This window comes from Danio aesculapii, chromosome 17 (genome assembly GCF_903798145.1).
Source record: "Danio aesculapii chromosome 17, fDanAes4.1, whole genome shotgun sequence".
NCBI lineage: Eukaryota > Metazoa > Chordata > Actinopteri > Cypriniformes > Danionidae > Danio > Danio aesculapii.
Window position 1 is genome coordinate 36483560 of NC_079451.1, and position 26462 is coordinate 36510021.

Here is a 26462-nt window from a genome sequence, read left to right on the forward strand (position 1 = left end):
TTCCCCCAATTTCTGTTTAACAGAGAGATTTTTTTTCAACACATTTCTACACATAATAGTTTTAATAACTCATCTCTAATAACTGATTTATTTAATCTTTGCCATGATGACAGTAAATAATATTTTACTAGATATTTTTCAAGACATTTCTATACAGCTTAAAGTGACATTTAAAGGCTTAACTAGGTTAATTAGGTTAACTAGGCAGGTTAGTGTAATTAGGCAAGTTACTGTATAACGATGGTTTGTTCTGTAGACAATCGAAAAAAAAATAGCTTAAAGGGGCTAATAATTTTGACCTAAAAATGGTTCTTAAAAAATTAAAACTGCTTTTATTCTAGCCGAAATAAAACAAATAAGACTTTCTCCAGAAGAAAAAATATTATCAGACAAACTGTGAAAATTTCCTTGCTCTGTTAAACATCATTTGGGAAATAAATAATAAAAAAGAAAAACAAATTCAAAGGGTGGCTAATAATTCTGACTTCAACTGTACATTTTTCGTCACATTTATTGTCTGTTGCAGCATTTAAATAAAATCTGAAATAATGTTACATCTTAAAGGCGGGTTTTCAGTTCATACTTGATGTTTCCACACAGGCATACTGACGTGCTCTTCAGTAAGTTTACACTACAAATTCATATGAACTGCGTGACACAAAGAGTGAAACTTGTGTACTTGGTCTGTTCAAGAGAAGACAGATCAAGAAAGATCAAGGTCCCAAATTGTAATTCAAACACATAAATGAGGGGAAATTATAATTAAGCATGCATCACAAAATACAGAAAACAGCAAATGTACGGATATATTTTACAGTGTCCTCAGATGAATCTGTGAAAACAGATAAGAAGCACAGTAACATTAGTGGTAGAGCATTGTTAGTAACTACCCAACATAGATTTTTTTGATGTATTTTATCATATTAATAAATACACACAGTAGGACTGCTTAAACACAAAACACCTCAATTATTGACCAAAGAATTGGCATATACACAAAATAAACAAGAATAATTGCCTCCATGAGTGGCCTCGAGACAATGATAAAAACCTTTTACAGCACATGCAAAGGTGAAAGACGTCAGAAATGGGCAGTTCCCATGCACTTGCACGACTCTTTATGTTTACTTCCAGTAATCTGACTATATTTATGCGAGACAGTCCACAAGATGTACATTTTGACTTGTGTTTTTGACAGTTCAGGCACAATGAGAAGAGCTCGCACCCTGTCTGATGAAAATAAGATCACGCTGATATTATGTGACTGCGTTGTTTGTTCCAAATCGTCCTTTAAGCAAATTAAAAATGACATTTTTGCGAAACAATATGTTCTGACCGTGTGTTTCTCTGCCGTTCCTAATAAACACATGGAAAAAAATTCTACCTTATACCACACACTGTCTGTTCTCAGCAGTGTCTCCTTCAGCAACTACCATTTCAAGTGCAACATTAATGCTTTTTTAGGCATTATACTGTATAATGCCATACATACCATATATTCGAGGAGCTCAAATGTTAGTAAATTGAATTGCGTAAATTCATTTAAAATAATTTCCTCCCAAAAATTTTGCGTCTGAATGGGAAACTGTTTCAAATGCATATTCAATAAAGTCAGGTGCAAAATAGCTATTTATAAATCACCTTGAGGATTGATCGCTGTTTAAATCTGGCCCTGGAGTTCTGTTTAGTCATGTAAGCACAAGCATCTGTTTCACCATCTTAGCTCTGATCCAATTGGATATTTACTGTTTGGCTTCCTCCTGAACAACCTACTTGTTTTTAACAGCACATAAAAGCTGCTGTGAATAAGCAGAACAGCTGGATTTCATAAACATTAAGACACTGGTGACAACTAATCTAGTGAAGCTATACCATAGTGAAAATCTTCTTTTTTTGGTTTGATTAATTTAACAAAAGAAATTGTTAGTGCCACAACAATTAAGTGTGTTAGACTCTGTCAGTTTGTCTTCCCGCTGCAGAATGAGTGGAAATGCAGATAAATCGCTCAATTATTTACTCACCCTCAGGTTATTTCAGACCACATTAACCCCAATGATGTCTCTGCTCAACCAATAGGACGTCTTTATTAGTTAAACAAACAAGATTCATCATTGTTATATGTGACATCTAAGATTTAACTAGAAGTTTGAAGGTTGTTAAGGACTTTGCTCACAAGTCTCCAATTGTAGCATGCTCAACTATAAAAAATGGCTGTCGATAAGTGAAGTTCTTCTTGAAATAGTTTGTTTCTTAATTAGATTTGCTTATACAATGTATATTTTATACATATATACCGCTTATACATTTTCTTTTCTTACTGTGGAACAATCTTATTTAATACAAGTTTAGAAGAATGTGTAATTTTTTTAACTTTCTAATTAATGCTGTTTTGTTATGAATGAAGCGCTGATTTTTAAAATGTAATACAATTAAATTTATTATTTAATTCATTTTAAAGTTCGTTTTGATTTTTGCTTTGCTTTCTAAAATGTGTTAAGTTTTGTTTCATTTTTTGTTTCATGTTTTGTTTTGCTTTGCTTTTGTTTCGTTTTTTGTTTTCATTTTTTTCTTTGCTTTTTTATTTGTCTTGTGTTTTGCTTTGTTGTGTTTTGTTTTGCTTTACTTGTTTATTTTATGTTTCGTTTTTGTTTTGCTTTACTTTTTTATATGTTTAGTTTTTGTTCCATTTTTTGTTTCGTGTTTTTTTGTTTTGCTTTGTTTTGGTTTTCTTTGCGTTTGTTTCGCTTTTTTAGTTTGTTTTGTTTTGCTTTGCTTTTTATTTGTTTTGTTTCTTTTCATTTTAGTTTCGTGTTTTGTTTTGCTTTTGTTTCATTTTTTGTTTCATTTTTGTTTTATTTTATTTTGCTTTGGTTTTTTATTTGTTTTGTTTTGTTTCATTTCGTTTTTTGTTTTGTTTTTGTTTCGTGTTTTGTTTTGGTTGTTTAATTTTTGGTTTGTTTTGCACTTTTGTTTTGTTTTTTGTGTAATTTTTGTTTTGTTTTTGTTTTGCTTTTTGTTTAATTTTTTGTTTAGTTTTTTGTTTTGTGTTTTGGTTTGTTTTGCTTTTTTGTTTTGCTTTGCTTTTTGTTTCATTTTTTTGTTAAATTTTTTGTTTAGTTTTTTGTTTTGCTTTGCTTTTGCGTTGTTTTGTAAAATAAAACAAAAAAATGTATTGTTTTCTTTTGAGTGTATAATAATAAATGTGGAGTGTATAATAATAACTGTGCAATGAATACTGACAGATCAGCCATGAACTTTTAACAAAGTTTATATTGGTTTTAGAAAAGGCAACTATAGAGTAAAGTGATTATTAAATGTAATTTATCTCTGTGATCCAAATGTGTTGTCCGGAAGAGACCACATTCTATGTTTTGTGGTAAGGTTCTGGGTCACTTCCTGTTTTTTATTTCAGGAATAAAAGGACCGTGTTTGTGTTCTGCATCTCTCTGGGCTTTGTGAAAGTATTAGCTGTCTGTGTCTAGGTGATATATTCCCCACTGCCCTTTAAATCTATCCAGCCCCCTCCATCTTCATGCCCACCACACAAATGAGAGTTTAGCTTAACTCAGAACAGCTCTGTTCCCCTCTGACTTTATCCACAGAAAACAGGATGAGTAAATGCACACCTTCTCATTAGAGCTTGCCGAGCACTTATGTGACCATGCTGTCTCCATCATCTGAGTTTATGGGAGTCATGGCATATCTATAGATCTATTCAGATGGGGTTAAAATAAATGGAAAATCTGGATTTTTATGTTGCACACACAGTTGTGTAAATGTAATGGATATTGTAACAGATCTGGAAAAACATAAATAATACATGAATGCAAATCAACAAAGACTGATGTTTGTAGGCTGTAGGAAAACCAGCGTGTGTATGAAATCCAATTGCCTACATAAATAACATTAAAATTTGCATTGTTTGTTAATAGAAATTATATGTTACCTAAAAAATAAACTTAGTTAACTTAAGTTAAATAAAAAATAAATTTCTATTTCATATAAAAAATATAAAATCTAATATTGTTTCATATATATATTATCACATTATTTTTGTGTGTGTGCGTGCATGTCTATGTCTGTGTCTGTGTGGCAGTGTTTCCCACAGGTTTGAAATATACTTGCAGTAGCCGAATTGAAATACACCATTTACCCATATCGCAAAAATAGTTAACTAAATGCGACAAACAATATATAATTACATTTTTAACAGTAATTTATTATACACTGTTTTTTTTTCAATTGGTTAAAGTAAAAAAAAAAACATCCACAATATTTTTTACTTTTAAGCTATTCAGTAGCCATGTGTACAACTTACAGGTTAAATCTGCTTCTCTCTTTCAAGAAAACTTGAAAGCCAAAACATTTTAGATATGTATATAAAATAGTCTATGTAATATTTTGACATCATCACATAATAAAATAATCGTCCCAAAAAGGCCTGCATATGTGGGTCTGCAGAGCACGTGACGGTCTGTGGTGGAGTAAAGACAGGTCTCACGCACACAGAACGAAACAGGTAAACGAGAGAACACTTTTCACTACTTATTCTACCTAAAAAATGTGTCACTAAATACTTTGGTGGCCGTTAATATACCTGGGCGGCCCGCCCAAGTAAAGTCTGTGTGTGGGAAGCACTGTATATATATATATATATATATATATATATATATATATATATATATAGATATATATATATATATATATATATATATATATATATATATATATAATGGAAAATATTTTGTGCAACTGGTATACTTTCTCAGTAGCAGCTCCAAGACTCTGGAACGATCTTTCACTCTCCTTAAGAACAGCTCCAACTTTTGAGTCTTTTCAGAGGTCACTGAAAACACACTTACTTTCTTTAGCTTTTAATCATGTGATGTGAGTTTATGTATTTTAGTTTTTGTGTATATTTGCATGCGTTTTATGTGTTTTTTGTACAGCACTTTGGTACCCATTGTGGTTTGTTGAAAGTGCTATAGAAATAAATTGAGTTGAGTATACCTTTGTTATTCTCATTATTTTTGCATGTAATGTTTTGTTTTTTTGTTTTATTTTTTTGCTGCTTAATCTATCATGCCATTAGGGATGAGTGGGATAATTGACGAGTCATTTTACAACCAACTGGTCAGACAGTTAATGTCTGTTTTTATATCTGTTTGTTTAAAATAGCAGCTTGTTGTTGTTGTAAAGCATTGTAAAATAAAGATATTTTACTATAAAACTTTCTATTAAAATAACTTCAATAACATTACTAATAAATAACATTGATGGTAATCAAGCAAGCCCTTATTTATTTCAGCAGTATGAGGTACATCCTCCTCTGCAGGGTTAATTAATCTGTTAATGATTTCCATCTTTGTTTTTAAATAGTTTTCCATTATGAAATGAATGATATTTTGATGAGATTTGAAGAAAGATTTGCAGATCACTATTAGCCATTAAGAAATGTCCTATTGTTTGTGTTTGTCTATGTAGAACATGAGCACATTTCCAGTGGAGAAGAATGTGTTTCCGGCCTCCAGCTCCTCTATTGGCTTTCCTGTGCCATTCGACCTCCCGCCTCAGCGTTACACAAGTAAAGGTGAGACCAACCATTGCGTCATTCCCTCAAGTAATATTAATTTAACTCTGAACTTCATTAAAATGTCAGACATATTCTTTTAATCTCTAAACAACCACACATACTTAAGTGACAGCTTTACACATCAGTGAGGCATTTGCATCAAACTTTAAAGGTTTGCTTAACTCGAAGTACACTGAATCATCGCTTGAAGAAAGGTTAACCTTTACTTTGAAATGCAGGGTTCAAATGATTCCTCAGGAAACACACTGTAGATGTTAATTACACAAATCAAAACAGCAAATGAAAGGTTGCTGTCTGGGCAGGCTAGTTTCCAGGCTAAATATATATGAATAATATTTAAAAAGACACAATTGTCTTACTTTGCACTTTTACTTAAAAAAGATACTCGTTTCCAAGCTCACTATCATTCTGCTTAATTATAGCAGCCTAATAAGTGTGGATTTAGAGTGTACTTCACTGTATGTGATGAGCGAGGTGTTAAAAGACAGCTACGTGCGATGGCTAAGTGCTTATTTTAATTGCTGACAGCACAAGGGGTGATCATGACACAATTAATAGCCATTTCATTTGCCGCACAGTGCTGTGCTCTGAGCCGTTAAATAGGATTGATAACGAGGAGACATGCTATTTACTGCCACCCAAGCTCTTTCTCATCTTCTCATTTGCCAAAGCATGTATTTGTAAAAATTAAAGATTCATTCATTGAAGTTGTATGACCCTTTAGAAGGAACTATGTGCAAACTGATTAAGGAGATTGGTTGGCCTATGTATTTTGTTATTTTGAAATGACTATTCATTAATAAAATATCCTGTTCATGTTTTATTAATGCTGATGATAATAATAAGAATTGTTCCTTTAACACCAAGTCAGCATCCAAGTCAGCATATGTTTTAAAGTTGACGTAAATCACTTAAAAGCTGAGTAAATAAGCTGTTGCTGATAACGCTAAATGTATAAATCTAACATTATAATTTGTACAACCCATATTTATTTTTAATCTCATTTTCAATAAATGATTCAGTTATTCACTTATAAAACTTCATGTTTCGTTGTTAGACGTGTACTTTTTGAATAATTGTTCAGTGGCAAATTTTTGATGGCTGATTGTTGGCACCTTTTGGTTAAATAATGTAATTGCTACCCACAACTTTACCATAAACATCAGTGGTTTAATCTCTAAGCTATAAACTGTTATCTCAGTACTTCTGTGTTATTTGACTGTTTGTAACTTTATAACGAACTCAAAAGACTAAAGTAAATTAATAAACATATGCAAATCACCATCATTTATAATTTATGTTGCGTGTGTGTTGAGATCCTGATCTTTTAATGATTAATTGTGCAGCTTACACTGAATCATTAATGCAAGCTAAACAAGTAGTGACAGAAAACACCTTTAATAACCTAAGAAACCCATCACATCCCAAATAACCTACTACAACATATTCATACAACATCATTATATTTTACTGGAAAGCCTAAATGCTTTCATGCATGTGATTTGAATGACGTGAGAGGCGATCTCTCTGCGATCGTTACAAATTTAGGATTAATCTACAAGTTAAAAAAATGTATTATTCCGTGGGTCACGTGTGTTCTGAACCGTGGGTTGTGATCCGTACGATTCACAGATTAACCGTTGTCTGTTACACCCCTACTAATAATAAAAAAATGAATCGTGATTATCTGAATCCAAGAAAAAGTTTGTTTTATAATAATATATAGATATATTTGTGTGTGTGTGCGTGTGCGTTTGTTTGTGTGTGTGTATTTTATATATAATGCATTTGCGATACACACACATACATATATACATTTATATATAATTTGTACCATATACACAAATATTTTATATCTAAATATAAACATTTTTTCAAGTATACGCATGCCTGTGTGTATTTAATTATACATAATAAATATACACAGTACACCCACATATATTATGTCAAACAAACTTTTCATGCGATTAATTTTTGCCCCACACTAGTTTTTATATATTTATAATAGGAAATTTATGAAATGCTTTCATAAAACATAATCTTTACTTAATACTCCAATGATTTTTGGCATTTAAAAAAAAATGTATACTTGTTTTGACCCATACCTTATATTTCTGGCTATTGACAAAAATATGCATGTGCAACATAGGCATAGGACGATAACCGTTTTCACGGTATACCGCAGTTCGGAAAAGTCAAGGTTTTAAAACCGTCAAAATTTTCTGCTGTACTTTTCCTATGGCATGTGTACAATTTTTTATTTACGTTTTTTTAGGACAACAGTATCTCAGAAAAATATCCAAAGATGCCGTTTTAAATTGTAAAGAAATCGATGTTTATGAAGACAGCAGAAGTCAATGATTCATTATCGAATTATTTAGCATGACATGTTTACTGTTTCAAAATATTTTAAAATGTTTCTCAAAATAAAAAATATATGTAGTATATAATTATTTATTTATATATATATATATATATATATATATATATATATATATATATATATATATATATATATATATATATATACATACATACATACATACATACATACATACATACATACATACATACATACACACATATATATATATATATATATATATATATATATATACATAGTTTTTACCCAGACATTTAAAAATATTATATTTTAGAGCAGTAATCACAATACTGTGAAACCGTTTTTTTACTCAAGGTTATCATACCATCAGAATCATATACTGGCCCATGGCTAGTGCAACAATAAAACGTTTGTTTTAGTGTGCTGGGTCACAGATAAATAAAAAATTGTCAGTAGACTCACCCATCAATTTATTTGCTAGATATTTCTATATGCTATATATTATTTGCTAGATATATTTTACATATCTTCTTAACTTCAATCCAAGCATCAGAATGGGGAAGAAAGATCATTAAATGATGATTGTTGGTGCCAGGCAGGTCTGAATGTTTCTGAAACTACTAATTTACAGCAGTGTCCCAGGTTTACAGAGAATGGTCTAAAAAAATAAAAACAAAGCTTCCAGTGAGTGGTAGTTTGGTGGAGGATACCAATGTTCTGTTGATAACAGAGTTTAGAGGAGAATGAGCCAACTGGTTCAACCTGATAGAAGGGCAGGAATATCTCAAATAACTACAGCTGACATCTGCAGAAAAACACCTCTGAATCCACCACGGAATAATATTAAAGCAGATAAACTACAGACACACGTCACACTCCTGCCAGGTAACAACAGGAGGCAGAGGCTACAATTCACACTGGCTCACCAAAATTGCACAATAGATGATTGGAAAAAAGGTTGCCTGGTCTGATGAGCCTCCATTTCAGCTGCAGAATTTGAATAGTAGTGTGTCCGAATTTGGTGTAGAATTTGGTTCAGGTTGCTGGTGTAATGGTGTTTTGTTATGGTATTATTATTGGCCCACGTTGGGTCTCTCAATACCAGTAGCATATCATTTAAACACCACAACCTAGCTGAGCAGCATTGCTGAGCATCTCCATCCCTTTATGACCACAGTGAATCCATCATGTGATGCTACTTCGAGGTGGATGACACACTACATATGTCACATAGCTCATATCATCCTAAACTGGTTTCTTGAACAGGAAAATTAGTTTACTAAACTAAAATGAGCTCCTCAGCAGCCTGGGCTGTATCCAAAATCACTGTCTATACACCTCGCATACACATTGCTTAATACAATGCATTTACTTAATACATTGCTTATTGCTTTGTACAGCAATACGCAAATATCTTTACAAATGAAAAGAATTAAAGGATTAAAATATTACAACAAAAAATTATTTTCTACATAAATATAAAAACCACTACCTCCATGCCTTCATCTCGGGGTTTTTTTTTTAGTTTATTTATGATAACTTGCTTTTGCATAATGTTATTATTATTAGTATTATTTATTATATGTTTATTTAAAAAAAAAAATATTAAAAACAAGCTTAGATTTGTCTACCTGTTGGGTTTTGAATCGTATGGGGCATTGGATGTGTGTTTGGATATAACTCAGTTTTTTGGCCAAACTTTGTTATTATTGTTCATTTATTCGTTTGCTGGAAATTAGAACTGAATTTAGAAATAGTTTTGAAACAAATCTTTACACAAACAAAATTAAATATGTAGGCTAATAGATGTCTTCAGAGGAGTGAGTTTCCACCGTTTCCTTACTCTACGAAAGAGAGAAAGTGAAAGTAAAGGCCTATTTGAGAAAGCGCTGCAGATGGTCTGTTCAACTGTTTTCTCGCTAGTGAAGCATTCAGTTTTTCCACTTACAAAGTCCGCCATGTGAATAACAAATGCGCCATGGCACTACGCAATTGACTCTTAAAGGGAAGATAAAGGGAGACGAGACTCAATCTCAAAACACACCCATAACTCAGTAAGAGAATAAGCACAACCCTGTTAGACCATGCACCGCGGTGCAGAGCGTGTTTTTCCATCCTTAAAATGGCAAAGGTGGATTCGGACATACCCATAATGCTTTTACACCATGCGCTTTAGACTTTAGATCATTATAATAGAGCCCCTAATCTGAAGGATTTATCAACCAGCAAAGCGCAAACAAAACATCATCCCTTCTGCTCCACTCAGTGCTTCAAATCACTCACTTGTATTCATTGTCCTTTCAGAGGACAATATTAGTGAACTAATGCAGGAAATAGTGAATGAGACTAGACTAATTAATGCGATAAATAAAAAAAAGTTCCAATTATTTTAATGGTCTAACTTACATCTGAGCACATTTCTCTGTTTGTGAGTTTCCTGGGAAATTATTTAATTGACAGTGATGGTGCAGTCAGACACAAGATCCCCCATGTCACTGCTAAGGGCATGCTGAAAAAGCACCATCTCTCCAACGAAAAACACTGAACATGTTATTATCTCTTATATGATGTTTGACACATTCGAAATGAATGTTATCTTAGAGCAGGTAAAATTACAGGTTGAGTTCACATATCTGTTTGTATTTAATGACAAAATTGTATACATTTTAAGTACATTTGAAAATTGAGGATGCAGTGTGTTGTCAATGCATCTTGATATACAGTACTGTGCAAAAGTCTTAGGCCCCAGTTACATTCGGATTGACGTTATATATTACTTCTTATTCTCTTTATTAAAACACAACCAGAAAATACAGGTTCTAGTTGAATTTTATTGGGTCTAATTGTTTAAGACATATGAAAGACAGAGTTAGATAAAGATTGAAGAATGAATGAAAAACACTGGAGTTCCTGTCTGGTTTGATCTGTTGTCAATATTGCCTGAATTAATGGGATTGTGAATGCTGAAAAATACAGACAGGTTTAATTTGTCATGTAATTCCTACTAGAAAGATCTAATAGTTTTATTTTTCAGCATGATAATGATCCCAAACAGACTGCTTTCCACAAATGATTAAACAAAGACAGTCATGAAATGGCCTTCACAGAGTCCAGACCTGATATACAGCATGTGTAGGTTTTGATTCCAAAAGTAATTTTGTTCTGAGTATTGTGTACATTTCCCATATGTTTGTATATTGAAGGTATAGTTTACCTAAAAGTAATGACTTGCACTTGCTCCATACCTTTTAGATAGATAGATTAGTGCAAAAGTCTTAGCCTCCCGAAGCTGGTGGTGGCCTAAGATTTTTGCACACAACTGTAGAAATGAGCGGAATCGATAACATGATAATCGTAATCGAACCAAACCTGCATGTTTAGCGTTTTTCCTTAGTCAAACACATCTGATTCAACTCATCAGCTCATTATCAGAGATTCTTGGACTCTATCAAAATGGTTGTGTAAGATGAAAGAGACATGCAAAATGAGCAGTGCTTTGGGCGTTCCACGTAAGACTCTCTGTTTAGACCATATCTGCTAACTCTTCAGTTTTTCCCGGGAGTCTCCCGTATTTCAGACCCATCTGCTGCCACCCTTTTGTTTTGTTATTTCCTTTAGAAAACTCCCATAATTTCACCCTGCTCCTGGTCCTCAGCTTTTTGGTACAGTCTGTAACATTAACAGCATCGGCCGCCCGAAACCCGGTTCGTAGTACAGTTACAACACCACACTGCAGTTATTAATCTGGTTCTCACCTGTGTTATTCTGACAATCACACACCGCCACCATACCCTACCTTCCCCCACCCCCTGGTTCCTGGAATTTCAGAGACCGATGTTAATTGGTCTGGTTTAGGCTGTTTTGAAGGCAAAAATGGAATAACTGATAAAGTTGCCAGTTAAAGTATTTCCCATTATATACACTAAACATTTTTGAACTGTACTGTGTATGTCTTGAAGAAGAAAAAGGTCAGATGTTAATTGCCAGTTTTCCATATGCCAGAATGTATAAACGAACAGCCTGGTATTTAATGTAAATATGCATTTTGGTCATGAGTCAAGTATATGGCAGTTTTAGTAAAGCTGCATTGTTTTGAATGACAGCTTGATTGCAGATGAACCCAAACTATAGCCTGCAGGACATGCTGATGACAGTAAATTAACTCATTATCATCTGCTGGGTAATTACAGTGTTTGGTGGCTGACACTACTGTGCAAATACACTGATTCAGAGGCAGGATGCTTTACAAGGCCGTTTCACTATTTTTGCATCCAATACATGCAGCTTTGCAGTGCTGTCAGTAAAAAGATCTCACATTAGCATTAGTGTGACGACATGGTTCATTTTGCTGCTAAAACCTTTATATTACATGATTCATTTATTCGATTCTGAGTCGACTATTTAGTTAAAGAATCAAGTTTTATCCAATACTTTTGGATTTAAACCTCAGCTGAATGTGTTTATTCACTTAGTGCTGTGTTACACATTGCATAGAAGGCCATTTTCAAAAACACAAAGTAGGGGCTCTTTAATATTTGGAATATTGGAATATTTATGCAGTTATTGTTTCACAAAGCCTATATCTCCAGTTTTAAAGACAGCACATTATGTCATTTCATATTCATCTCCAATTTTTTTAAACCAGGTTTATAAGTAAAGGGTGCAAGAAATGTCATTCCTTTGTCTGGATGTGACATGATATTTAACCATGCCTTGCAGGGCAAACCTGAAATGATAGGTTCTGAAATATGGTTGTAGGTACAGCCGTATGCTGAAAGAAAAAAAGCACCTGAAGTTGTCATGGCACCTAATGCTGAAAGTAGAGCATGCAGACTGAACATGTGATCATGTGTAATTGTTTTTTCTTCTTCTGTTATTTCATTCTGTTTCTCTGTGTCAGATGTCTGACATGCTACTGATAACATCAGGAATCACTAGTACTTATGTCAGTCTTTGTCACAGACCTTCTGATTGCTCTATAATTGGCAAGTAAATCCACTGGTCAACGTAAATGAAAATAGCAGTGCTTCGGGTGCTTTCGTCAGTTTGACGACCTTTCATCATTTTGAGAAAATGGAGGCGACAATTGATGGTACTATTGAAAGCAAAGGGTGTCATCAGTTCTTGAACTGAAGCAGAAACCCTCTGTGTTGCCATGGCAATGCGGGTCTTTTGATAATAGAGACTTTAAGTGGCATGAGTGGGCGTGGCCTGCAGATCAAGAGGGAAAGTGGGCGGTCCTCTTAGCGTGTTTAGTCAGTTTCTGCACTGATTACACTTTGATTAAAGTTAAGGTTTCAAATAGGGGTTTTATATTGATCCCATAGAAAAGCCAATTCGGCTTTTAGTTTTTTAAATTAAATAAAGTAATTAAACTTCAATTTCATCACCACTATCACAGGGGGAAAAATAAATTTAAATATTTAATAATATAATATATAATATAAAACTAAAATGTATTTTTTTACTTTAATGTAAAGACAGACATTCTCAAAGCCATTGACGTCATTTAGGCTGCAGCTAGGCCATCCGGTCTTTCCATTTCTTTCCATTGGGCCAGAGGAGAACTGGTTTCCCAACTAAGCCTGGTTTTTCCCAAGACTTTTTTTCTACTTCTATCAGTTGGTGCAGTTTTAGTTCCTCGCCACTGTCGCCTTCCTTCAACAGGGACTAAATGTAAATAAATCACTTTTAATTTAACTAGATCTACACCAGCATTCCACCACTACTCTGCCACCTGTCTGATCTGCTGAATGTGTTTCACAAACTGAAAAATGATGGCTTCTTATCCATGTAAAGTGACTTTGACAATCTACATTGCATAAAGTGTAATATAACAGAAAGTAACTTGACTTAAAACACAGATTATTTTAAATCAACGCAACCTTAGTGAACAAAGGAGTCTTTTTTTCCCCAAAAACGTAAAAAAAAGCATTAAACAAAACCAATCCCAATCTTTTGAGCTATATGAACAGATCATAGATGGTGTGATAATATGCACTCATTTTTCCATATTGCATTATTATTATCTCTTTTTCTTCTATTATCAGTTTATATTCAAAGTTAGCTAATCCCTGTTAAAATCCACCCTGTTAAACTTCCCAGCTATTAGAGTATACATCACAACACTATACTAAAGATGCAAACGTTTTTGCTTTTCAGTACAGACAGCAAAAAGATCCATTCACATGGACCTGCAAAAACCTGTAGAAAGCCTCTGGCCTCTAGAAACACTATGGATCTGCACACATACGCATCCATTATGCTTGTGCGTGACATAACTGTTTTCTCAAAATTGCTTTTTTGTCATTTACATCAAGACAGTAATGGCATGGTTTTCAGAAACTTTTCAAAATAACAAAATCAACAAACAACTGGTCACAAGAGTTTTGTTCAGCAAGGATCTGTCCAAATGACTGCATGTGGAGGACAGAGCTGTTTTCGTGGTCTCAAAGACTGTACAGACACACTGTAAAAAAAATTCGGGTTCCCTTAAATTTTTAAGCTGAATCAAATTAACCTTATGAGTGCGTTGGATTTATATTATGTTAAACTGACTTAAAACAGCTTGCATAACTTATAAAATTAAGTTAGAACATGATTAACTTAGTTTGATAAGTTTGAGTGACCTAAAAACATGTGCTGTCAGGACTAATTGGTCAAATAATTTTTACAGTGCAGCACTCATAAGATGCTCTGATGAAGGTTATTTGCGATAAGACACTATGCAGCATTCACCTCAGCTCTCAGTGCACAAATGCATAAATAACAGCACTTTTTCCTACAAATATTTTCTAATCAGTCGAATCAAATGTGTCGTGCCACTGTCCTTGCTGATGCTCATTTGTACAATATTCAGTTTCTCGCTGGACCTTTTCCAATGTCAATGATTTGCATAACTGTGTGTGTAACACTTAATGTAATAGAGTAGCACAAACGATTCTGCCTTTTCAGGTCACCCAAAGCTGTAGAACTGTGCATCCCACTGTAAAGCAGACTTCATAATATGCCCAGAAGTCCATTTAAGAGCTATAATTAAACCTTTTAGGACACCGACAGATAACCCTGGGCTTTTCAAAGCAGATGTGCATTGTAAACTTTCATGCATGCACCATGGCAACCGCTCTTCCGTTCCTGATCTTTTTCACACTGAAGTGTATGACATTAAAATGTTCCAACGAATGTTCAAACGACATTCTCTTGCAAATGATTTCATTTTTGCCTGGGAAATAATCTCGTCTTAAGTGTTATTTCTGCTGCCTGCTTCATTTGCTCCAGCATGAGGTTGAATTAATAGACTTTTGTAATGAATCATTTTGAATGCAAGATCCAAACTAATCCTTTTTAATAATTTAGTATTGAACGTTTTGGAGAAACAGCTTTTTCTGTTTTATTATTATTATTATTTTGAGAAGTGATTACTTTGAGTTATGATTATGGCTGGATTTTATCACCAAAACAATGGAAATTAATAAGTGCATGTTTTGGGACAGTTAAGATTTTCTTCATTGATGTTTTTTCCTAACATTTAAAGGGATAGTTCCCCCAAAAGTGTTGTCATAATTAGCTATGTTTCCATCCAAAAATGCTAATTAAATTTATGCGCAAAACTGGATTATTGCATAAAGAATCTATCCAATAAGTCAAAGAGAACAAAATCGTCACTTTCGCCGGAATTTGCTGCGGTAGATGAATTTGCTGCATGAATCTTTTCTTTATTTAATTTATGACTTCACCTTGAAGCCATGAGACACGGAGCACAGACGCTCTTGACAGTTCTAGAGGTAATTAATAACTATTACTGAAATGGTTAAGGCATTTTAGAATGACCAAAACAACATTTCAGATGCTTTACACTGTGCTCAGCCTGCTGGTTAGTCCATTCACACACATTTTTATCATCACATCATCTCTTATAACAAAATCACATGACCTTTTTAAAATTTTTATGCGCATCTTTTCTTATCGAATAGAAAGTATATCCCAAATTTATGCACATCTTGGTGTTTCCATCAACCGCTTTTTTTACGTGCATATCCAAAGAAAAATAGCTGGAAACCTGTAACCATTTACTTCCACGGTATTGTTTGTTCCTACTATGAAAGTCAATTGTTACAGGTTTTCAGCTTTTTTCAAAATATCTTCTCTTGTGTTCAACAGAATAAAGAAAGTCATAAAGGTAAGAAACCACAAGACGGGGAGTAAAAAGTGGGTAGATAAAAAAAATATTTGCGTGAAAAAGTGGATTTTCACCCCATTTATATTATTTATTACGTTTTCATTCTCTTTATTAAAACAGCAAAAAAAATACAGGTTCTAGTTGGATTTTAAGGACATAGTAGTTTAAGACATATGAAAGACAGAGTTAAAGATGGAAGAATGAATGAAAAATACTGGAGTTTCTGTCTTTCTGTCTGTGTTTGATCTGTTGTCAATATTGCCTGAATTGATGGGTTTGTGAATGCTGAAAATACAGACAGGTTTTAATTTGTCATGTAATTCTTACTAGAAAGAACCTAATATGTAATAGTTTTATTTTTCAGCATGATCATGACCCTGAACACACTGTTAATGTAATGAAATCATATTTGGAGAAAAAAAAACAGCTGATGAAACAAAGACAGTCATGAAATGGCCTCCACAGAGTCCAGACCTGATTATTATATACAGCATGTATAGGTTTTGATTCTAAAAGTACTTTTTTTCTGAATATTGTGTACATTTTCCATATTTTCATGTTTGTAAAATAAAGGTATAGTTTACCTACTGTAAAAGTCATGACTTGCACTTGCTCCATACCTTTTAGATCAATAGATTTTTGCAAAAATCTTATGCTGCATTCACACAAGACGCAGATGAAGCATCAAGCACATGTGATTTACATGTTAGGTCAATGCAAAGACACGAATAGACATCCTGCGGCACAAATCATGCCAATGAGGTGGCGCGAGTGGCACAATTTGCGTGAATGAAGTAGCACGAGTTGAGCGTTATGCGTGTTTAATGTGCTTAATCGCTCGAGTTGGAAAATCTGAATTCAGCGGACAATCCAGCTGCGTTAACCAATCAGGAGCTTGCTCTTGTAAGGGTGTGATTATGACGTAGTGTCTGTTGCTATAGTCTAAAGCACTGATGAAAGCTACCATCATCCACTTGTAGTTTCTGGAGGAGTTGATGAACTCACAGAGCTGGTTGCACCTCAGAAAGTATCTAGTGGACACAGACATCGCACCGAACAAATCTATGCTGTTTTTCAGCCTTTCTAAAGCACATAAACACAGCTACTATCTCAATAAAGTCTATGTTAGCCATTTAGCAACGAAGCTAGAGTCACCAGGCAGAAAGAAGCCCTTCTCATGAGGCTAATCCGCATCTATTGTGAAGTGAATTTGATGCGTGAATGAAGAAAGTAAACTCAAAATGTTCATGCATCTATTTACGCGTGAATAGCGTAATTTATTCACACAGGACCCGTCTAGTGTGAACACAGCATTAGACTCCCAAAGCTGGTAATGGAACCAATCCTGCATGTTTTGCATTTCTCCTTAGTCAAACACATCTGATTCACCTCAGCTCATTATCAAAGTCTCCTGGACTCTGTGGAAATGGTTGTGTGAGATGAAAAAACATGCAAAATGTGCAGTTATTAAGGAACTATAAGATTTATAATATTTTGTTTACTTATGCAAAAAAAATGTTTAATTAATTTTTATAAACTCTTTTGACTGAAATAAATACAGCAAAAAAATGAAGGGGAAAAATTACTTTCAAAAAATGTACAGTAGCACAGTAATGACAATTTACATATTGAACTATCATTTTAAAATAGGTATGATTTTATTTGTTTATTTATAATTTGACCCTGATGTTTTCATCTAACTTTTATTGTCATTTTACATAAGTTGTGATAAATATCCAATTTAAATTTTATTTAATAAGAACATCTGTCATTCTGACGCTTACAGTTCATGTAATCTCAGCCCCCGTCATCAACACCTATGCTATTAATACAGGCTGAACTCAGTGACAGACGCAGACTTTATACCTCAAGTGTACCTGCACCTCTATATTAAGACTAATCTGATGCATCTCTGTGTCTATTTCTGACTCGACCGCTGCTGTTTCTGCTCTCTGATGAGAACAGGATGGGTTCATTTAGCATTAAATCAGCTCAGAACTTCACTTTCTGCTTCTCAAACAGACTCACTCTCAGTTCACGACTAAAGGAGGTGGATCAGGCATTGTGATCGAGAATAAACCGCTACTCGAGTCTCATTCTCTAATTCAGAGAGGAGACTGCTGAGTGCTGCTTCACATCCTCTCGTGGGAATCGCTCGCAAAAAATGAGAATTGCCATCTTCTTAGCCTCGTGTTTTTGGGATGCATTCATAACAGAAATGTCCAATTTCCCATCTCTTGAAAGTGAATGGTGACTATAGCTATACGTTCATTTTATATTGGACACTATTTTATTTTCAGGAAAATTTGTTTAGAAAATTTGAGATTGCTTGAACTGTTGGTGCTAGCAATTAAATATGATTGAGCATCGATAGTCCTTGAAAATCGATTAAGTGTGGACTTCATTCATTACAATTTTAAATTAGGGGAGGAAATGAAGCAAGCATGCATGATTTTTTGAATAAAACTTGCAGATAAGTATACTTGGAGAAACAGAACTGGACACCAGTTTACTGTGTGTCGTTTATTCATAAACTAATTTCGAGAGGATCACGTGCTTATGATTGACCATGGCTGGTCCCGCATTAGCTAACACAATTCACCAATCAGATGATTCCTAAGTCACTAATGGCCCATTTCCACTGAGTGGTACGGTATGGTTTGGTATGCTTTTATGGCCGTTTCCACTGTCAAAAGTACTGAAAAGCGAACTGTACTGTATCCACTTTTTGGGTTCCTTTTAGGAAGGGTACCTAGCACAACAAAAGGGTACCAAAAGGCAGAGCGAGACGCGCAGCTGAACGCTATTGGTTACAGAGATGCATCACTAGCACATGCACAAGCTAGAAGAATGAAAACAAAGGAAACGCCATTTTTAAACACACAGCTGAGACATTACACCGTAATAATATACACGTATAATAACGAGCCATGGTCGACCCGAGCACAAACAAACCTTGTCATTGTCTTGATGAACAGCCACAAAGCCAAGAGGAAGAGCAGAATTTACCCTGTGCCCCATAGTTGTTTACAAGGCTGTCTAAAGCGCGAGCGGGTTCGCTCTCTCGCTTGCGCTCACCGCACGTCTATATTTAAAAATAACAAACTTCTTGAGCTGATGTTAATAACGTGCGCATGATTATTGAAATGCTTCTGACATCCGATCCTTTTAGAAAGGGACAAACTGGGCTGGGCTATATGTTTTGTGTTGTTTTTGAACCTAAATATGGACGAAATGTCTGCTGTGTGTAGTTCTTCTGTTATTGGTAACATATCGGAGACTGTAAGTGTCTGTAAGGGTCTGTTCACATATGTTGCATTTATTTATTTTATATAATTGCAGACATTACAGTAGGCTTTTTTGCACGATCGTTGATATGTATTTAAAATCAAATCATGATCATAGAAAGGTTAGTAATGAGCATTTATACAGGAGTATTGATATGTATAAAGCATCTGTTTTGTGAGAAGTGCTTTTATGTGAACGACCTGTACAGCTTTACTTTGACATTTCCTCGAGCAAGAATGACATCGACTGAAACTTTCTGTCATACACCACACCCACCAAAAGGGTACCCTTGGTACTCTTTGGTCAGTGGAAATGCAAGCATAATAAAGGTGACCCAAACCATACTGTACTGTACCACTCAGTGGAACCGGGTCATTAATAACCTAAGTTTCTTACCTTAGTTATCTTTTTCTTGAAAAATCACCCCTTTCATCCCTACTCCTCCTCCCTTTTCCTAGATAGGGCTCCACGGCAGCCCAGTGGTTGGCACTGTTGCTTCACAGCAAGAACTTCAGAGGTTCAAGTCCTTACCAGGCCAGTCTGTATTTCTGTGCGCAGTTTACATGTTCTGCCCGTGCTTGCGTGGGTTTCCCCTCCAAAGGTCTTCCCACCATCCAAAGACATGTGACATAAGTGAATTGTCCAAACCAAATTGGCATCATAGATGAGCTCTTAGTTAGCAATATATATATATATCCCCTCTTGCCCTTCAAATGGGAGGGAGCTCTGGGTGCACGAGGATCTTATGATCTCAGTGTGAACTCTCGAAAAGAGGTTTACTGATGTGTTGTATTGTTGAGTCTATTGTGGATTAAAATTAATTAATCCGATCATTAATTATCTGATTAGCCATTAGCATATCATCTAACACAACAAATACATTGTAAAATGTTAATTTTACCCTCATGAGGTATGTAAAGACTTAACAGGGCTAATAATTAGATTGCATTAGCCTTTACCATACTACAGACATTCATGAGTAAATGTTGGCCTTTTCACATTAAGCAATAGTTCCCCCAAAAATGAAATCTTTGTCATCCTTCACTAGTTCAAAGCCTATTTGAATTTCTTTCTTCTCTTGGTTGCTGGACACCTATGGCCTTTTTTTCTGCTACTGTCGAAGTGAATGAGTACCATCGACTAGCATTCTTCAAAATAACTTTTGAGTTCAACAGAATAAAAAACTCATAAAGGTTTAAAAGCACATTAGGGAGAGTAAATGATGAGGTCATTTTCTTTTTTAGGATGAACTATCCCTTTGATATGTGCAATATCCTCTGCACATTTGGAAAGAAAATAATACACTTCACAACAAATATGAATTTAAGTATTCACGTGAGTAGACTACATACACAGTCAATGCAAATGCGCAAATAAAGAAAAATTACAAAGTGTTTGCTGCGAATGTACGGAATTCTCCTCAATAAGATCATCAGTGCACATTTGAAATATTCAACTTTCACACAAAAATTCTTGCGAGACGAAAAACATCCCGGGAGTAATCTAGAGCAAGTGATGCAATGGTTCATGTCTGATGTGTGAACCCAGTATAGCATTAACTAAAACTATTTTGCTCATATAAACATGCACATGCTGCACCAGTGTGTACATGTCACATATTAACACATTGTGTTTTATTCATTAAACGTAACAATTACATTAGCAATCATTTTTGCAAGGCTTTTATTTAGAGTAAAAACATTTTCCTTTGGGTCAGGCTGCTTGCAGTTTTAGTGTCATTTGCACATCCTGTAATGTCAGTGGCAATTAGTCACATTTCCTAGCTTGAGCATGGATGAACAGTTTTTAAAAAGTGCATCAGAAATATGTGTTTGTTGGCGCTGATGGCCTAGTGGTCAGTGCAAAGACATATAGCATTAATTTAAGTATGAGTACCAAACACAGACCCTTTCCAATCCCATCACCGCATCTCTTTCCAACTTCACTTTGTGTAAACAAAGTCATAATAAAGTTATAATAAAATTAATAAAATAATACAATTTCCAATCATAATAAAGGCAAAAATGGCATAAATAAAATACAAAAAATAAATGTCTGTGTTTTTTTAACTCACTGATGATCAATTTTGTAAGTCACGTGGCATTTTAATGCACCCATTTCTGGAGTATGGATGGTTTTGATGAGTTTTGGCCTCTTCACATATATTGATGTGGTTCCAAGCAACAATTAAGCCTGGATGTGAATGTATGTGTATAGCCCTACCGCTGTGTGTTCCTGCTGTTAGAGGAATAGACTGTCTGTCATTATTGAAGGTTCTTGAAATTGTTGTGCTAATGAAATTATTAAGGCAGTGAGGACTACTACTCCTCTAAACAAGTCATTACTGGGTCATTGTATGTTTTATTTTACAATATTATATTTTTAAAAATTAAGTTTGTATATACAGTTGAAGTCTGAATTATATGCCCCCCACTGTATATTTTCCCCCAATTTCTGTTTAACAAAGATTTTTTCAACACATTTCTAAATATAATAGTTTCAATAACTTTATTTATAGTTTTAATAACTTTATTAATACATTTATTTCTAATATCTGATTAATTTTATCTTTGCAATGATGACAGTAAATAATATTTTACTAGATTTTTTTTCAAGACAGTATTCAGGTATTGCATTCCTGGATCCAAACAAACGCAAGTGCAGGTTGCCAGATTGACCAACAGAAGTGAGCCTAACTATCGAGCCTAAAGACTGATTTAAACCGTGTTCTATATAAAAGCAACGGCACATGATAGAAGGAATATTCTCCATATTAAAAGGATTTTTTGTTCTAACCAACACCTCAAATTGATATATAAGAAACGGTTTCTATTTCTTGCAGCTGAACAACAGACAACTGACAATGATCAACTCAGGTACACCTCATGTGCTTTATTCAGTGTTAAATGCTAATAATGTGAGTTTGACAGTTATTGCTATACTACTGAAAGCAGCAGCAGATAGTTCACCTCAGAACTTAACAAAAATAAACCGTTTGAAATTGAACTTTAGAACTGTTCAACACTCAGTGCAAGCCAACACATATCAGTGATCCAGCATGTACATTTAATGATGTTAAAGAGATTTAATATGTGTTAATTAGGTTATAAACCTTACCATTTCGTGAGTGAGTTCATATTCTGTGCTTCTGAATGGCTGTATTTAAATTTCTGTTGTGATTCGTCTGGTGCAAACAGCCAAACTGCTTATCACTGCAAATCTCCTCAAGTAGCGTGTTGTTAGGACACGGGGTTACAATGCAACCTGCTCATCTAATGTTTACGTTTCGTAATATTTATATTATTTGCTAATTAATAACATCATATGGAACTTTGAATCTGTGTCTCATTTTGGAGTCTGCTAATGTCCACCAGAGGTCGCCTTTCAGTCGCAGACGCATGTTTTCAGAGCCTTTCTGACTGAATGAATGAAATGCATTGTTGTCCAGAAAGGCAATCCAGGGTGTTGAAATATAATTGGCTAAAGTGGCATTGGGCGGGTTAAATTACCAAAACAAAGACAGACATTTCAGCACGTAACACATTTACGTTCTCTTAGCATGTTTCTTAAATATCTGCAAACATATTATGGTATTTTTATGCTTTAGAAGAGTCAAAAACTTACATACAGCATCTTTAAAGGGCAATTTACAGGCTTAAAAAGGCAAGTTAGGGTAATTAGTGATTGTATAACAGTGGTTTGTTCTGTAGACAATCGAAAAAATATATAATATTGACCATAAAATGTTTTTAAAAAAATTAAAAACTGCTTTTATTCTAGCCAAAATAAAACAAATAAGACTTTCTCCAGAATATTTTTTTAAATCAGAAATACTGTGGAAATTTCCTTGCTCTGATAAAAATAATTAGGTAAATATTTAAAATAGAAAAAAAATAAAGAGTGGCTAATAAATTCAACTGTATTTTATAGTTTTTAATAATAAAAAAATAAGTTGTCAAGAAATTTGTTTCTACATCAAATTTATCTTCTGTGAAAAACTTAATATATTTTATAAAGTGTTTAGTTATTTTTTTTAAATAAAATAACAAACATTACTTTAGTTCAGCTAGTTGCCAAGAAATTTGTTTCTACAAAAGAATATGTTTTAAAGACTTTTGGAAACCGCTAGCCAGTAGCTATGTTTCCATCCACCTGTTTTTATGTGCATTTTGGATATGCACATAAAAAAATTGGTTGATGAAAACACAAAGATGTGCATAAATTTTGAAAATATGCATAAAAAAACATATGCGCATAACTGAGTAGGATAAACTTTTTATTCAATAAAAAGATGTGCATAAACTATGATGAAAACACTTTTACTGAACAAATTCCAGTGTGCACATTAAAAAAAGTCATGTATTTTTGTTATAAGAGATCATGTGATGATAAAAATGTGTGTGAATGGACTTGAGCGCATTGTAAAACATCTGAAATGTTGTTTTGGTCATTCTAAAATGCCTTAACCATCTCAGTATTAGTGTTATCATATTATTCATCACCTCCAGAATCAAGAGTGTCTGTGCTCAAATGCCACCACGCATTCATTGCATGTCGGCATTGACTTCAGGGGCGCAAGTAATTTATTAAACAAAGAAAAGATTGACATAGCTTCTCCTACCGCAGTAAAGTCTGATTTTACTGTTGATATTTGGCGCCAGTTAATCAGGAAGTGATGATTTTGTTCTCTTTGACTCATTGGATGGAAACGCTGCTTTATTCACACGTCTTTTATACAAATTCCTGTTTTGCGTATAAATTTAATTTGCATCTTTGGATTTTTGACATAAATAGAAGTAAAGTAGAACTGTGCCTTTAAGACCCAAATAAAGACTGGGTATCTTTAACCATAAAGCAGTCCAATGTTTTATTCAAACATCTCTAGTGTCATTATACCAAATATTCGTCACTCATATAAATGCATTTGAAGGCAAACATTTTGAAGATTGACTGTAATGTCCTCCATTTCACTCAATTGAAAAAAACTCCTCTGTGGAAAGTGACTCACTCTCATTTTCCAGTAAGTTATAAACATGTTTTACACCGAACCCTTTGACAGATTCTCCAAAGCATTTAGTTTCATGTGCTTTTCATTGGCATTTTAACTGATGTGTTGTTTTTGTGACTGACTCCAGTTGTGTCAACTAGTTACCATGGATACCGCTGGTCTACAGTCTTTCTAGAAGTCTGTATCCTGCAATCCATTATTTAGTAAAGCGCACAGTTTGATCGTGATCCTCCATACAGATACAGTCCACACGCTACAGTATTAATGCCACCGGTAAGTATGGAGAGGTCAGAACCTTCTCTTCTCTCCAGGAGTCATTGTTGGCCTGAAGCAAATATGTAATCCTGCGTCATCTCACAAAGCATCATGAGTTTCCAACGATTCAGTTTCCAGTAATATGTGCTGTTGCATTTATGATGTGTTTTTTTTTTTCTCCTTGCAGATCGGCCTTGGATCTGGAACATTCCATACACTCAAGCACCAGACACTCATGGAAATGTATGGGTGCCTTCTTGAGCCGCTGGGACCATCTGAACGAGATCGCATTAACATGGAAATCAGATCATCAGGATCTCTTTCTGGGTCTGTTCAGTTCGTCTTTATGAGGTTTAAAATGACTTGCTTTTACCTTTGATATCAGTAGTTAGATATACACCATAATAGTGTTATGGTTATAGTTATAAATACAATAGTGTATAGTTATTACTTAATAAATTGCTTTTTGTAAAACAAAATATATAATAAAATACAGCCAGAAAACACTGAACTATGTAATCTTTTTTTTTTTTATCAGTAGCAGTGTTCTCCTTTGTCTTAAAGGGGCTGTTTGTAAGTTTTTGACTCTTTTAAGGGCCGAGACACACCAAGCAAACACCAAGCACCAAACAGCAAGGCAAACAACTAGCATCAATGAAACCCAACTGTGTTGTTGCCTCACATCTGGATCAAATAGCTGTGCGTAAACACATCAAACAGACAAAAGCCAACTGAAATGAGAGCCACATTCTGTGTTTCCACACCGTGGGCACCAGTAGTCTGTTTTAGCATTCTGCAAAAGGAAATCGAACTTCCGAAGCATACAGACAAATTAAATGGTGCGTTCGACTTCATGCAGCACTGCGCAGACAGATCAAAATCTGTCTTAAAGCGGTGCATGTTGGTCACCGCTGCGCCGATGCCAAGTGAGTATCACATGTGGCATTAAAGTACCCGCGACGATTGATTTAGCTGGTGCAGCATCTGAAACAGGACTTCAGGAGCTCTGATGATGACACCGATATTACACGATTGGCTGAGTTCACGGCATGACAACAACCACATGTGTTTCGGGTTTATTATTAAATAACTTCCGTCTCACAAACTTTCTTCTCCCTAACTTTTTTATGCAATCTCTATCTTGTGTACCTCATGCTTATTAAAAGACCACAAATATTTTACTGCAGTATCAGTATACTAAACAAAATACTAAATCAGTATTTTGTTAAATAATTTTTTTACTGATCCTTTACTGTATTACAGCTCCACATATGATTTAAATTATATATTTTTAGTGAATAAACAAATATCAACTCAAATAAGTCTTACAGACTTGTGATATAAAGGGTTCGTACGGTCATGAAAAGCCTGGAAAAGTCATGGAATTTTGAAATGCCATTTTCCAGACCTGGAAAAGTTTTGGAAAAACTGAAAAACCCAGCAAGTTTTGGAAAAGTCATGAAAATTAGTTTAACAAATATCTGTATACTTAAGTATAGGTTAGTCGTCTTTACTTTTCTGTTTATGGTCAAACACATGCTCTCACATTATAAGTGCTGTGTGAACATTATCTAAATAAATTTGACAGATTTAAAGATTTATTTAAACTGAATGTTGCATGTTTTATGATATGCTGTAATAACTTTGAGCATGCATCATTTTTCTTATTATTTACCATGTATACGTAGACATTACATGAAACATTAGGTCATGAAATTTTACTTGATAGTCCTGGAAAAGTCCTGGAAAAGTCATTACATTTTAGTAGTAAAAATGTGTATGAACCCTGAATATA

The 26462-nt window shown here is 34.3% G+C and overlaps 1 protein-coding gene across 1 annotated transcript in view; it reads left to right on the forward strand.

Moving 5' to 3' along the window:
- Window positions 1–26195, forward strand: part of tdp1 (tyrosyl-DNA phosphodiesterase 1) — a 59624-nt gene extending 33429 nt beyond the window's left edge. The window contains 2 exon segments of the mRNA XM_056476854.1: window positions 5485–5590; window positions 24855–26195. Coding sequence (XP_056332829.1) covers window positions 5485–5590; window positions 24855–24928 — 180 coding nt within the window. The 3' untranslated portion in view covers window positions 24929–26195.
- Window positions 26196–26462: the final 267 nt, after the last annotated feature.